The sequence below is a fragment of the Eublepharis macularius genome, chromosome 17, assembly GCF_028583425.1.
Source record: "Eublepharis macularius isolate TG4126 chromosome 17, MPM_Emac_v1.0, whole genome shotgun sequence".
Taxonomy (NCBI): Eukaryota; Metazoa; Chordata; class Lepidosauria; order Squamata; family Eublepharidae; genus Eublepharis; species Eublepharis macularius.
In genome coordinates, this window is record NC_072806.1 from 29,344,469 (window position 1) to 29,359,728 (window position 15,260).

The window sequence follows — 15,260 nt, forward strand, 5'->3', positions numbered from 1 at the left end:
GTAATTTAAATTATATCTTGTTGTAACCCACCCTGAGCCCACTTGCCGGGACAGCAGGCTAAAAGTCCAGTAAATGAAATGAAATGAGATTATGAGACAGCTCCTGACTTCATTCAACATCCCTTGCCTGGGTGACAAACCACCCCTCCCATTCACAGGCTTGCTGCCACGGCACCACCCGGCACCCTCATTTGGGCACGCCCCCCGTTTCCAACTCCATTTGTCTTTCCCACTAAATAAGAAAGATCTTCAGAGCCCAGGCTCAGCCCTGTTTGAGCTCCCCCGGTAACTTCTACTCTGTGGCTCCACCTACCATGACCGTGGTGTCCTCGGAAGCACTTGCGATGACGTTGTCATTGTGGGGGCACCAGTCGATGTCCAGCACAGGGGCCGTATGCCCAGTCACCAAGGGAAAGTTCTTGTCCACACGTCCTGTCTGAAAACACACATGGAGAGTTTCCCATAAGGAGAGCCACCCTCAAAGCAGGTCTGCCAGACCAGCATTTCCTGCCCTTTGGACTAGCATCGCACTTCCAGGGCTGACAGTTTGCAGTGTGGAAGAAGTACGTGCTTATTCAAATCAGAATATTGCAAGAGATTTCACATAAGGGTTGTAAGCAAGGCCTTATTTCCAAGCTTGTATTTGTGTTTAAGGCACTCAGGTCAGCTTCCAATGGCAGTTCAGATTACACACACAACAACCCTCCAAGAACAACCCTTCACACCTGGTTCACATATGCAAGAGAATGAGGTGGCAAAGTCTGGAGGCAGAAAAAGAGACTGTGAAGACTGCAGGCAGCAGATTCCCGCTCTGAATATTCCTTTCCATAAAAACACCCTGCAGACAGAAAGCTAGCATAACATAAAAAGGGTGCCCTCCAACTTGGCTTGCTGGGCTCGTTTTCCATTTGCAAAGACTTCACCTAGGGGAGCATTCAAACCTAGGATGATGATGATAATAGTATTTGATTTACATACCACCCTTCAGGACAACTTAATTCCCACTCACAGCAGTTTACAAAGTATGTTATTATCATCTTCACAACAATCACCCTGTGAGGTGGGTGGGGCTGAGAGAGCTCCAGCGAGCCCAAGGTCACCCAGCTGGCTATAAGTGGAGGAGTGGGGAATCAAACCCGGCTCTCCAGGTTAGAGTCCTGCCGCTCTTAACCACTTCACGAAACTGACTCTCTTAACTGAGAGCCAGTTTGGTGTAGTGGTTAAGAGCGTGGGATTCTAATCTGGAGAACCGGATTTGATTCCTCACTCCTCCACTTGAGGCCAGCTGGGTGACCTTGGGTCAGCCACAGCTTTCTCGGAGCTCTCTCAGCCCCACCCACCTCACAGGGTGTTTTGTTGTGGGGATAATAATACTTTGTAAACCGCTCTGAGTGGGTGTTAAGTCATCCAGAAGGGCAGTATATAAATCGAATGTTGTTGTTGTTATTAACCGTGCTCTTAACCAGTACACCAAACTGGATCCTCCATGTGCAATCTGAAATGGTACCCTCCATTCTAGCCCCTTGGGGTTCTCTAGTCTCTCAGTCTCCCGAATGTGTGAACCAGGCCTTCGATTCCTGGGGGCCACCTAAAAAACAGCCTTCAGGCTCAGCCAGCTTTCCGCTGTGCCTCTCTAGCTTTCCCGGTGACCACAGCGCCCTGATTCATGCCTGGGTTCCAGCCTGGACTGTGACCTTGAGTGCGGGTCACTCCGGGCTCCCAGTCTCATGAGGTGAACGTGCTGCTCTCGGTAAACAGCCCGGCTGGAAACTTGAGCCGTGGAAAAAGTGACACCCCCCCCACTCCAACTTCCTGCCATCTCTGCAATTGTTCCTGAGGTGAGTCACTCGGTATTGTGAGCTGGGCTGCCCCCGCCCAGCCAACTGCTCCAGCCTGTCTCTGCAGTGGCGCAGCTCAGCATGCATCCAGACACAGGCAAGATCTTTTGAGGGATAGTGAGGGGGCGCTGGGGGGCTGCTGGGCAGCAGTAAGGAAAAAGGAATCTGATGGGATTCAGGAACCAAGGGAATGTTATGAAGAGAAGTGAGGTATTCAGCACCCACCACAGGGATATCCAATTCGTTGGCTTAATGCTTCTACTGCTCCTAGTGTGTGTGTTACGTGCTCTCAAGTTGAGACAACTTGAGACAACTCTCAAGTTGTCTCCGACCTATGGCGACCCTATGAATGAAAGACCTTCAAAACCTCCTATCATTAAGAGCCAAGCTACAAGTGACGCCTTACACAGGTTGGACACTTGTCAGCTTACCTCAAGTTTTGATGGGAAATGTAGGCGTCCTGGTTTTACAGCTTGGCTCTCCATTACAGCTGCAAGACCAGGACGCCTACATTTCCCATCAAAACTTGAGGGAAGCTGACAAGTGTCCAATCTGTGTCAGGTGTCACTTGTAGCTTGGCTTGCTCAGATCCTGCAAACTGGAGGACGTGGCTTCTTTTATTGAGTCCAGCCATCTCATTTTAGGTCTTCCTCTTTTCCTACTGCCTTCCAGTTTTCCTAGCATTATTGTCTTTTCCAGAGAGTCTTGTCTTCTCATGATGTGACCAAAGTACGATAGCCTCAGTGTTGTAGTTTTAGCTTCTAGGGAGAATTCAGGCTTAATTTGACCTAGAACCCACTTCTTTGTCTTTTTTACTGGCCATGGTATCTGAAAAAGTCTCCTCCAGCACCACATTTAATAATAATAATAATAATATTTGATTTATATACTGCCCTTCAGGACAACTTAATGCCCACTCAGAGTGGTTTACAAAGTATGTTGTTGTTGTTATCATCCTCACAACAATCACCTAGGGAGATGGGTGGGACTAAGAGAGCTGTGACTGACCCCAGGTCACCCAGCTGGCTTCAGGCGGAGGAGTGGGGAATCAGACCCGGCTCTCCAGATTAGAGTCCTGCTGCTCTTAACCACTACACCAAACTGCCGCTCTTAACAACTCCTACGTGTGTTTGTAGAGCTGTCTGACCAGCTACATCTACATAAATTTTAAATCTAGTTTAACAACTACTGATTCCCCCAAGGATCTTGGGAAGGGTAAAAGCACCAACAAGTCTTGCTTAGAGAGATGGAGAATGTGAACACCTGCCCCCATCTTTGGCTTAGCAATACCGTCAAGGATCGCATCTGCTGAGGCTATGCTGAATTTCTCTTTCTCTTCTTCCTGCCAGACACAGTGTGGTAGTGATGGGAATTGACCATGACTGGCACGTGGTATATTCAGAGACTCTGGCTCTTGCAGCCAATGATCAGGCTTCAAGCGGAGGAGTGGAGAATCAAACCCAGCTCTCCAAATTAGAGTCCTGCCGCTCTTAACCACTACACCAAATTGGCTCTTCATTTCAAATGAATCCGTTTTCTTCCTGTCAGCTTTCTTCACTGTCCAACTGCTACGACTAATAATGGATAAACATCACGTTAGAAAGAGGTCTACTGTGGAGTTCTACAGGGAGCCAGCCCAACCAACATCTGTGGGCTTAGTAATAGAAAGCAGCTGGCTAGCGGTTTTAAACTGGAAGGGATTAAAAACATGTTGGCGGATTAAGGCAATCACTTCCAACGGATCTCAATTAACTCGAGACGCAAGCCTAAACACACGAATGAAGTTCAAAGGATATCAATGCAGCAAAGAGAATAATTGGTACATGAGAAAGAAAATCCCACGTCTTGAGTAGAATGCAGAGGGGATGAAGCGGCTTGGCTGGAGGATACAAAAATGAGAATTTAGGAACTAAAATGAACAGTAACCCAAATCTAGGAGCATCCTTCCAGTACTCGGGAACTCACAGCCAGCACAATGTGCGCCTCGCACTCATATACACAAGCTCAAAATGTGGCAAAGACATGCCAAATGGGTACAAATGATGCAAATTAACGAACATGTATGCATTCTCCACTTGCAACATGTGTGATTTTTCTGCCAGTCACAGGGAATGGTGAAGGGCTACTCAGAGCAATGAAACCACACCCTGTAAGTGCTGGGGATCCTATTGAGCTCCCCTGCCTCAATTCTCAGATTTCACTGGGCACCTCCTAAGGTCTACAATCCTACCTTCTCGAGTCTTGGGGTGCAGCCACCTAACAGCAGCGTATCAGTTTTATGCCACTGTTCAGCATTCCAGCCTCCCCCGTCCCCCCAAATCCTAGGATGTAATTTGATGAGGGTGCTGAATTCTCCAAGGTCAAGGGCTGAGATCACCAGAAATCCTTTGACCAGGGGACAGAAATGGGGGCTGTTCTGCTGACCCCGGGCCCTCCCTCAGAGCAATCCATCGGCCTACGGAAAAAGTGATCGAAAAAGCGATTGGAGGAAGGGGGAAGAGCAGAGTGTGTTGACCGTTTGCAAAGATTTAAAGTGCAGGGTCGGGGGGGGGGGGGGGAGAATTGCAAAGTTCCTCTCCTCGAGTGATCTTTGAAAACTCTTATTTTAAGACCTTGCAGATTTCACCCAGGGTGGTGGTGGGGGGAGGGGGAGATTAAAGGCTTGTGCCCATAAAATACACTAGAAAAATGCTTCTAACTTAATTTTGTTTGTATTTTCAACCTTCCTCTCCACAGTGAAACCAAGCAACTCTTTTAAAACTACAGTTCCCAGGAAACATTGCGTCACCCAACACTTGAAGAACACGTGCCGGATGTCTTGTGTAGACAGACTCTCAGTCTCCTATTGCTAATAGCTGGGATGGAACTGCAGGTGGATCCTTTCACACTTATTTTTAAATTATGTTGATAATTATCAAGCGGTAGTGAAATGGTTGCTTCAGAATCTGTTAGTTGCGGGCAAAGGTTGTTTGGGAACACTGGAGGAAACCTACAACCCCGCTGATATCGGAATGGTAAATTAAGGCATTGGTGGGGTGTAAACACAATAGGTAATTAACTTGTGAAACATACTACCACAAGAAGTGGCAACGGCCGTTATCTTAGATTGCCTTACAAATGGATTAGGTATATTCCTCAATGAGAGATCTCTCAATAGCTATTATCTAGCATGCATAAATGGAAATTCCATGTGCATCTCTAAATACCAGTTGCAAGGAAGGGCAAAAACTAAAGACCGGTACAAAGGAAGGCTTTGACATCAAATGCCCCTTAAGGATCTATTGGGACATAGTAAACCTGTGTCCATGCCAGACTGCATTATATGAATGGTCTTTTCTCTCTACAAAAATCCCTGCACATAGAAAACTGGCATCTTGGGGAGAAGACTAGGCTAAAACGATTTCTTCTGGTAATCTGGTTTTCCACATGCAGGGAATTTTTCAATATAGAGTATAGGTCTGACACAGGTTTACCATCAGGGGCAACAAGTCCTATCAGCAGACGTTCTCTGGGAGTTGTATGCTTCAAAGTTAATTCCCAGGCGATGCAGACCCAATTTGGATTCAGTGTGGAATGCAGGGAGAGGAAACTCTGCCGTTTTCCTCATCTGAAATTGTCCTGGAGAGCAACTATTTGAGAGCCAGTTTGGTGTAGTGGTTAATAGCAGCAGGACTCTAATCTGGAGAGTCAGGTTTGATTCCCCACTCCTCCGCTTGAAGGCAGCTGGGTGACCTTGGGTCAGTCACAGCTCTCAGAGCTCTCTCAGCCCCACCCACCTCACAGGGTGATTGTCATGAGGATAATAATGACACACTTTGTAAACTGATCTGAGTGTGGCATTAAGTTGTCCTGAAGGGTGGTATATAAATCAAATGTTGCTGTTGTTATTATTACTACTACTACAATTGACAGGCTATATGTCAGTTAACTCAGCAGGACAAAGAACAGCCCCATGGGACTGTTTCAGGTTGGAAAAATGGCATGGGGGCGGGGGAAGGCCTTCTTTCCTCACATGCCAAGGACCCATTCCAAGCTGAGCCCCTGTGCACCTGGGAATTAATTTCTTCTGAGCACAGAATGCCCCTTGGCACATCTGTCAAAAGGATCAGGGCAGACATAAAGGTGACACGAGGATTTCATAATGTTTAAATCGGCACTCAGTTTAAGAGAGTTGCTACTGCAGAATGGCCAAAGCGCATGTTTCAGAAATCTTTGGCTGAAATCTCTTATCAGCAAGTCTAATCAGAAAACTCAAGGCAAGCCTTGGCCTTAATACCCCATTGGCAGTATTTGGCTGGGCGGGGGGCAGGGGATTTCTGCCAGCATACCTGGCAGAGTTACTTTAAAGATTACCGGGACTGCAGAGTGCTTCCAAACACTCCGAAGCAGAGGCAAAGTGTTATTGCTGTTTTCACTACTGTCTTCACACATCCTTTCACAATTCTGCCCACCCACCAAGGAGAGGCAACTGTCTATCCAAAACAAACCATACCTTGGCTAAAGGAAGCACCATAAAGGCACCCCCGCCCCCCGACTCCACAATGATGGCCACAAACTTGGGGTTGACGGCACAGAAGGAGCTGTCCCACGTCACTTTAGAAACCCGGATGTCTTCATACATCTGGTCCGCCTTGACCGGCTGTCCAAAGACATGCCGGAATTTGCTCTGACGCACCACCCTGCGGCTCATGGCTGAGATAGTCTTTGGGGGGGCTGGGAGGAGCACAAAAAACAGATAATTAGTAGATGGGTCCCACGACAGCTCTCTTTCCAAAACGTCTACAAATGTCGCAACATCTTTCAAATTTTAAATATTTTGAATGTGCCTTTTTCAGCCCAAGCTATCTCAATGCCTCTGTCAGAGAAAAGCAATATTCTGTGATCTGAATCTACTTTGCAAAACGAAACCAATATTTATTTCCCATCTGCTTCGGCCAACTGTGGGTAAAAGAAAGAGGCTCAAGTCCCTCCTGCCCTTCGCTTAGTGACAAACTTTAGCTCATGGGATCTCGCTCCTTGGAGTGGGATTGGTATGCTGGGTTTGTGGCCAGTTGCCAAGTGCCTCACACCGGAACTGCATCATGCCAACGATGCTCATTATTAACAATGACAATTGCATCAGCCACCTAAAGCAAACTCAAGCCCTGCCATGGCAAGGCACCAAGAGGTGCCAAGCCTGTTTACAGCGAAAGGATCATGGTCATTTCACATTTTTGCTTGCACTTAATCACACTGTCTTGCTAAGAATGGGGACAGTGAAATCTTTACATTATATACATACATGCCCTCAAGTTGCTGCTGACTTATAGTAACCCCAACAAGGGGCTTTCAGGGCAAGTGAGAAGCTAAAGAAGTTTGTTATTGCCTTCCTCTGCAGAGTCTTCGTTGGTCTTCCTTCTCCATCCATTTACTGACTCTGCTCAGCTTGCAGGATCTGAAATTGGGCTTTACGATAACATCATGTCTCCCATCTTTACATTACAATTACAAAAATACATCATTTGCTCATTAAATATATCCTAAATACATAATTAAAATGTATTCTAAATACATACTGTAGGACTCCCCCCTAGCAACCTGCCCTTGTAGAAGCCCTTGTGGAGCAGTATATGCATTATTTCTGGAAAGCACGCTACAGTGTTAAGCCGGAACAGATCCTGGGAATTCCACTGCTGGAACTTCCAAGCAGTCCCCCCCCCCCCCTCTTTGTAAGCAATTCCAGAGGGATAGCCATAAGCCTGGTTGCAACACAGAATAGGGCTCCAGAGGCACCTTAAAAGACCAAAGCAGAAGCTTTGGTGAGTCAGCGCTGACTCTGGCAGGTGCCTCTTTTTGCCTCTGAGCACTGACTCACCAAAGCTTCTGTGGGATAAATCTTGTTAGTCCTTAAGGCGCTACTGGAAGTCTGTTTTATTTTTCTCAGTAAAGAGCAGAGCCTTTGCGTGGCAGGCAAATGGGGTTAGCGCCCCTCCCCCCATCCAAACCAGATCCCCTCCCCCACAGGGCTGCTATTTAAAAAGGAAAGAATGTGGAAACTCTGCAGAGGGGCTTCCAAGCCTCTGGCGGGAACTGCCCCTTGTTAACCCCAATTTACAGGAGAGGGGCTCTTGGTGGGCTCTCAGCGGGGGTGAAATTTGAACTCATGCAAGGATTGTGTTAGCCCACACAGGCAGGCACACACAAAGGGAAGAGCTTTGTGGAGAGCGTGTGCCTGGCACTGCATTGCTCGCCAAGGTCATTCAGGGGCTGAGATCGCACCTTGCTTCCAGGCAGGGGCCTGAAGGAAGCCCACAGGCAGGGCATGGACTTCTCTTGCCCTTAACACGTGGGCCTCAGAGGTCTCACGGCCATTTAACTCCCAACCATCAGCCCTTGATAAACCCAATTCCCCTTCCAAACCGTCCGAACCAGCGGTCTGGTGGCAGGGAGTCCCACAAGCCACGGCTCACTTCCCTCAGTCGCGGTCCTCCGCTCCAGGGTTGGATGAGCCCAAATGCCGTGTTATGAAATCGGAAGGCCGTTCTGGCCCCCCGCCCTCCCTGCCAAGCTTCATGTCGGGTTTTGCTCCACGAAAGGCGCCCTCCTCCGCCCCCCGGGCCGCCACTTGCCTGGGCCGCCCGACGCGCATCCACACGTGCCCGGCGATCCCCTTCCGGGCCCGCGCAGCGGCTCAAGCGCTCCCCCGCTGCCTGCCTGCCTGCCCCCCGGCCGGGGCGAACTTCTCAATGGGCCGCGGCGGAGGCGGCCGCGCAGCGCGGCGCGGCTATAGAAGGCGAGGCAGGCGAGGCGCCCCGCAGCACGCCGAGGTCACTTTCCTAATATAGCCGCCTCCTGCGGCAGCCGCTCCGGGTGGGGGCTGGGGAGGCGGCCCAGCGGCGGGGGCGGCCGGGCCCCCGCGGGCCGAGGGCCTTACCTGGCGGGCCCCCGAGCCGGCCGCGGCGTCCCTTGGCAGGCGCGGGGCTAGACAGCGGGCAGGCGCCGGGCGCTGCGTCCGTCGGGCTGGCACGCCGCGCCTGGCGCAGGGGCCGCTCTGCGGCGGGAGAAGCAGCTGCTGCCGCCGCCGGGAAGGAGGGAGGGAAGGAGGGCGAGGGCAACAGCTGCGAGGGGCCGGCCGGCCACCGCCGGCGAGACGGGCGGGGAGGCAGCGGCGCCCCTGCAATGCAGCTCCGCCGGGGCCTAGCGCCAGCGGCCTCTCGCTGCCCTCCGGCCCGATAGACTGCCCCTGCCCAGGGAGCTCCGCAGCAGCCGGGACGGCCCCTTGCCGGGGAGAGGGGCGAAATAATCACCACATTCGATTTATATACCGCCCTTGAGGGCAACTTAATGCCCACTCAGAGCGCTTTACAAAGTGTGTTATTATTAGCCCCACAACAAAACACCTTGTGAGGTTGGACAGGCTGAGAGCGCTTCGGAAGCTCAGCCGGTGCGGATTTTTATTTATTTATATCCCGCTTCATTTACTTACTGCTTTTCTCTCCTACCCAGCTTACATCATCCAGTTTTGTGTAGTGTAGTGGTTAAAAGCGCGGGACTCTAGGGTTTGATTCCCCACTCCTGCACTTGAAGTCAGCTGGGTGACCTTGGGCCAGTTACGGCTCTCTCAGCCCCACCCACCTCGCAGGGTGTTTTTGGGATAATAATGGCATACCTTGTAAACCGCCTTGAGTGGGCATTAAGTTGTCCTGAAGGGCGGTATATAAATCAAATATTATTATTATTCTCCTTCGTCCTAACAGCCCCATGGGTCACCCAGTGGGCTTCCATGGAAGAGGGGGGACTCGAACCCACGACTCCCAGATCCTAGTCTGAATTTAACCTACATTGCTCTGGGTCTGCAGGCGAGCGCTGTGCTTGTGTCAAAGAGGAGGCATCTGCTGAAGTTGAGGAGTTTATCGCCCCAGCCCACAATTCAAGGCAAGCCTCTGTCCTTGGGGACTCTAAATGAAGCAAGTAAGTAAAGCCGCTCCCCCCCCCCAACCACTCCTGCCCTGGGATGCAAGATCCTCATTCCTGGAGGGGCCCAGGATTGAACCTGTGGCCTCCTGACAGAGGAGTAGCCTTGCACCATCAGCTCAGTTCTCAGGCAGTCCAGCTGAGCCCAGCTTGGTGTGTTCTGCGCCTGGCAGCTCTTCAGACGCTGAGCCAGAGAAAGGCTTTTGCCTACCCAGAGATGGGGAAACACTGGAGATTTAAGCCTGGGCCCAAAGGCACACCCAATGGGTGCTCAGCCTTGGGGGTTTTACCCATGAGCAGAGGCAAGAACATCACCCAACTTGTGGCCTGCCGTACTATTAAGCCCCTTACTTAGGGGCAGAAGAATGTGTGGGGAGAGATCCAGTGCTGAAACTCCTTGGGGAAATCCATCAGTGTGTCTTACCCCACAGGGTTGTTTGAGGATAAAAGGCCATGGATGTGAACACCTGCTTTGCTCAGGGGAAAAGAATATTTAACATAGTTTTTTTTTTTACCAGCCACATTCAACAATCAATGTCTGCAAAGGACGTCTTCTCTTTGCCGGCCCCTCCCAGATCTTGTGCCTTTTCCATCGGCAGCCCTCCCTGGGCTGTGATTTTTGCTTGCTTGTTACAGAAGACGTGCACCCGGTTCTGATCAGGAAGAACTAATGGCTGGACTGTTGCTTGTACCATCTTAATATTTTAGCAATATGTTTTGCAATGAACTGTTAGCCACACTTGATGTGTTGAGAAAAGGCGAGACAGAAACGTTTCAAAACAATCTAATACTTCGTTGACCCTTCCATGCAGCCGCTCCATGCCACATCTTTGGGAGTCTCTTTATCTTCACAAGCATGACTCATGCTGGGTTCTCACATTCAAGGCCAATATTTGGGACTGCCAGCACACAAATCACAACCCCACCGTCAAATCAGTAAAGATGGCTGCAAGCCCAAAGCGACCTGCTGCGCCTCTACGTCAGGTATCGCTACACCTGTTTTCCATTTGGGGCTAAAGTCACATTAGGGCAGCAAGACCCATCAGGGTAGCATGTGGGTCATGCTAATGTACTCAAGGAGCCTCGCAGCAGGAATTAAGGCACGATCCGTTATGTGTTACCTTTTCCTCCTACCCTTTTACCAAAGTCCACAGCAAGCAGACATAACTTTCCCTTCCATCATAACAAGTATAAAGCACAGGTTGGGCCACTCTGTTGGCCGACTATTGTGACCACATGTTCAGATTCTTGTAGGCTGCTGCAGTTTGTCCCAAGCCTGAAGAAACTTACACTGGATTTTTTGCATCAAAATAGTTTGGCTGTGAAATCTGGGAGCATACTTAAAATTCAGAGGGCCAAGGCACTTAGATCAAGTCTGAAGGGACCACCAAATGGCCTAAGAGAGGTCTGCTTTTTTTAACTGCTTAGTGGTCTGGGTCAAAATATTGAAAGAGTAACAAACTACATAAATATACAATACAATAAAGTTGGTTAGTCTTAAAGGTGCTACTGGACTCTGCTATTTTGCTACTGCAGACTAACACGGCTAACTCCTCTGAAACTACATAAAGTGCATTAGTCAAAAGGTGGCAAAAACGTGTGGCAAGGGGGGAAGGGGCAGAAGGGGCCATTCTGCCAGCCATTTCTATCAGGGGTTGAAAGGTCCTCATTTCTTCTCAAGTCTTTTAGCAGCATCCCCCTTCCCCAACAGCTTTTGCAACTTCCCTTGAACCCTGGTCCTGCAACCCACAAACCCTACACAGATTAAGACAGATAACAGTTGATTCTCAAAATAAAAATTTATTCATCCAGTAACAAGAACATTGAATCCGCACCACTCAAGGGTGAGAGTTCACATTTAAAAACAGCTGAGGGTCATGTTGGTCAAAGTCTATGGTACAAGCCACTGTCTGGGGGTGGGGCAAGAGCAAAGGGGCAAGGTGGGAGGGGATATAATCATGGGGGGGGGAAAGGGATTTCTCCCCCACCCGTTGAGATGCATAGCTCCCCAGGCTGTCTCTGGAGGGCCCCGATTCTATGAAACACACAAGAGTAAACCCACCCAGTTCTCCTGCAAGAGCTGGTTGCAGAAACAGACACACACAGACAGAGGCTGAGTCAGTTTGATACGGTGCCCTTTCCCAACTCGGATGATGCGAAGTGTGCAAAACACACCTCTGTGGAAGAAAAAGAGCACCCCCCTTCAAGGCACCGAGGCCTGCAGCAGCACCAAATAGCCAGATTCCAACAGAGTATTGTGCCAGGGTATCCAGCCAGGATGCCCACCCCCAGGATTCAATGTGAAGGCCACCCAAGAGGGTGCCTCCTGTGCTGGAGAACCAAAGCCAACTGGGCCTTCTGTTCACTTGAAGATAGCTAAGGCAGGTTTCAAACACTCAACAAAAACTCAAGAGGCATCACAGGAAGGGGAAACCTAGCCTATGCTGCTTCCCGCCCCAGGTTCTGGCGGTCAGGGGTGGCCTGGGAGCAAGGACAAGGAATCCGTCCCAAATTTTAGTACCCTGTTTGGCTAGGCAAAGATGGCATCTTGCACGGACCAACCCAACGCTGAGCTGCACTAAAGAGAACTTAGCGTCCAGTAGAGAATGACTGGCATAAGGGAGCGAAGGGTAAAGGAACCCGTTAGCCTGCTTTTACAAAAATAAAAAGGAACGGGAAGAACCATGCTGCCTCCGAGGGGGAGGGAAAAGCACAGCAAAACACATGGCAAAGACAAAGGAGAGTCATTTGTCCAGGCACACACAACCCGCAAAGATCACTCTCAGACTCACACTTCTGTGCAAGGCACAACACAGGTTTACAGTACAGCCAAGAAACCAATGGGAAAGGGAACAAGAGCTGCTGGAATTTTGGGATACTTCCCAACATCCATGATGGGAAGAGTTAGAAAATCCCCTTCTGAAAAAGGAATTTTGCTAAGGGGCAGCAACTTTGTACATGGGCTGGAGGGGAGGAGAAATGCCCTTTAAAACATCAATGATACTGTCAACAGATGTGCCACGGGATTCAGAAATAGCATACAGTTCAAAATAGTCCGTCAAGATCGGGAAGTAACCCGAAGCTTTCAACTTCTCCAGCTGGATTTTTGAAGCTCAGGAGATCAGAAGAGGGTCCCGAGGCACCAGCAGCTTCTGCTGGTTCCTGATCAGTCACAGACTTCACATTGGACCTGCCAACCTATCACTGAGTAGAACTGGTGCTCAGTGTGCAATGGAAGAGGAGGAAGAGGAGGAGGATGCCCTTTCAACCCCAGCAGGGATAAATCAGAAGCATCAGGTTCTGCTTATAGGAGGGAAGTCTGCAAAGAACATGGATCCGGAGTGAACAATGAGCAAAACCATTTTTGCAAGAGGAGGGATGGAAGCGCTTGTAGCTGAGGATATGGAGGCCATAATTTGCAACTGGAGGCACGAAGCCACAGGGACAATTGTGACTGAGTCCTGCCTGGTAGGAAGAGAAGCAAATCCCAAACACTTCCTCTGAAGGAAAGTCTTTTAAAAATGCCCTTTGCTAGAGCTTCAGGTAACTTCCTCCAAAGTCCTCAGTTCAGGTATGGCAGAAGAGCAAGCTCATGTGACACACCTGAAATCCGTTCTAACCTCAGAGGCCAAAATGGAAAGAAAAAAGGGATCAACGACCACAAGATCTCCCCCTACCAATGGACAGAGAGTAACTGCATCACCTGCACAAATGCTCACAAAAGCCAAGGTCGCTTTGGATACAGAAGCAGAGAACCAAGGAAACGCCATTTCTGCCTACCTGGTTGGCTCAGCGGAGGGAGCTTTGCCTAGATGTAGCCATCATCACTCAATACAGTTTCAAGCCACTTGAAAGTCTTCCATGGCGGACGGTCCAGGTTCCATACCAAATGGCTGTGCTCCCTACAAGCAGAGACTGGGCCTTGTGACTTGGCTTGTCCTATGGAAAGAGGATTCTTTCCAGGATCCAGCCATGCAAAGAACTTCGGCTCCCTGCCAGTCCGCTGCACCCTGACTTGGCTAATGCTAGTGAGGAAAACAGCACTAGAGGATCAAGTCAGAAGCTAGTTCTGCTGCAGGGCAAGGGACAGGGTGAGGGACGGCATGCCACCACCCCTAATTTCCTCACAAGCGCAACTGTGGTTTCCTAAACAAACTTGCACACTTTTGCCTTAATCTGGCCACAGGAGCAAGAAGTAGAGGGCTAGTTATAACTGCGGGGTTGAACCAAGAATAAGTGGGATGGAAAGCCGCGTAACAGCCACAGGGGGAAAGGTTTGCATGGGCTTCTCTCCTCTCCCCCAGGAGAAGCCCTGAACAGATTCCAGCCCAGTTCTACAAAGACACTTGCAAGAGGAGAGATGAAGGCACTTGCAGCAGAGGCCACAGGGACAATTGTGACAGAGGCTTGACCACCACCAGCTGCTGCTGCGGGGAAGGATCCTGAAGCCACAAGGGAGGTGAAAGCCCATCTACACACTCCCAGGCAGTTCTGAAACCAGCCTGGAATTCATCCACATTCATTCTTCTCCTGCACCTGTACAAAAAGCACCCATTGACCTAAGAAGCTGAATGACGGAGAGAAACGTTTACATCTGCTAGGGGCTTTCTTCCCTTAGTGGGCTCTTAGAATGTCCACCTCCAGCACCCATTTGTGGAACCTTTTCCTCCCTCCCTGTTACAGAACGGACAGGGGTGGGGCTATGAAGCCCTCTTTGAACCGAGGATGCAACTTCACAGTACTTTCCTCTGAAAAGATATGTGGAACTGGGGTAAAGGGAGCCAACAACTGCATTCAGTGGGAAACAGATTTTAAGTGCTTCAGAGGTGCATTAGAAAGAGGCCACCTTAAAACCCCATCCACTCACCCAGACACAAGAGACTGGCTGTCTTCCACTATCAGTTCATAGGAATTCAAGTCTGCCTCTTTGGATTCCAGTCTCAACAAAACACAGCTCAACTGGAAGTACTTTATCAAGGACTTTCAAAACCCTGATCTCCAGAAAGACAGCACATAGTCCTAAGGGTGACAGACATCTGGAGTGTTAGGAAGAATGGCTGCAACGGGAACAACAGCTCACACAAATAATAATAAAAAGAACAGGCATGCTTTTGGCACAAAGTGGTAGGGGGCCCTTGTGCCCACTCCAGTATTTGTGTGCAGATTGTGCTAGTCACCAACAAGAGTTTTCCAGTTAACAGAAATATTCCAAATTGCCCCCTCCCCTTAAGCCAAATGAAAAACCAGTTGCTAGAAAAGAGAAACACATTCGTTATGTACAACTGCAGAGAAAATAAAACCATTTTTCCTGGGGAGAAGGGAGGCATAAACCTTTCCACATGAAGGGTGAGGGAACATACGTAGACTAAGTCAGCCTCTGGATTGCAATGGACAAATAGAAGAAGGGGGCAAAGGAGCTCCATGGGAGGAAGAGGACAGCGGCACGCTTGCTTTGTAGGGTCAAGAAAG

General features: G+C 49.6%; 1 protein-coding gene across 2 annotated transcripts in view; it reads right to left on the reverse strand.

Moving 5' to 3' along the window:
• The window catches only part of CORO6 (coronin 6), a 32,187-nt gene extending 23,292 nt beyond the window's left edge, over positions 1-8,895 (reverse strand). The window contains exons 1-3 of one of the 2 annotated variants that reach the window (XM_055001906.1): positions 8,752-8,895; positions 6,331-6,551; positions 314-436 (exon numbers count right to left, since the gene is read on the reverse strand). In XM_055001906.1, the coding sequence (XP_054857881.1) occupies positions 314-436; positions 6,331-6,528 (321 nt within the window). In that variant the 5' untranslated portion in view covers positions 6,529-6,551; positions 8,752-8,895. Of the gene's footprint in view, positions 1-313; positions 437-6,330; positions 6,552-8,446; positions 8,689-8,751 lie in introns of those variants that run through there. The other variant, XM_055001907.1, reaches the window with a different exon arrangement.
• Between the last annotated feature and the right edge of the window lie 6,365 nt (positions 8,896-15,260).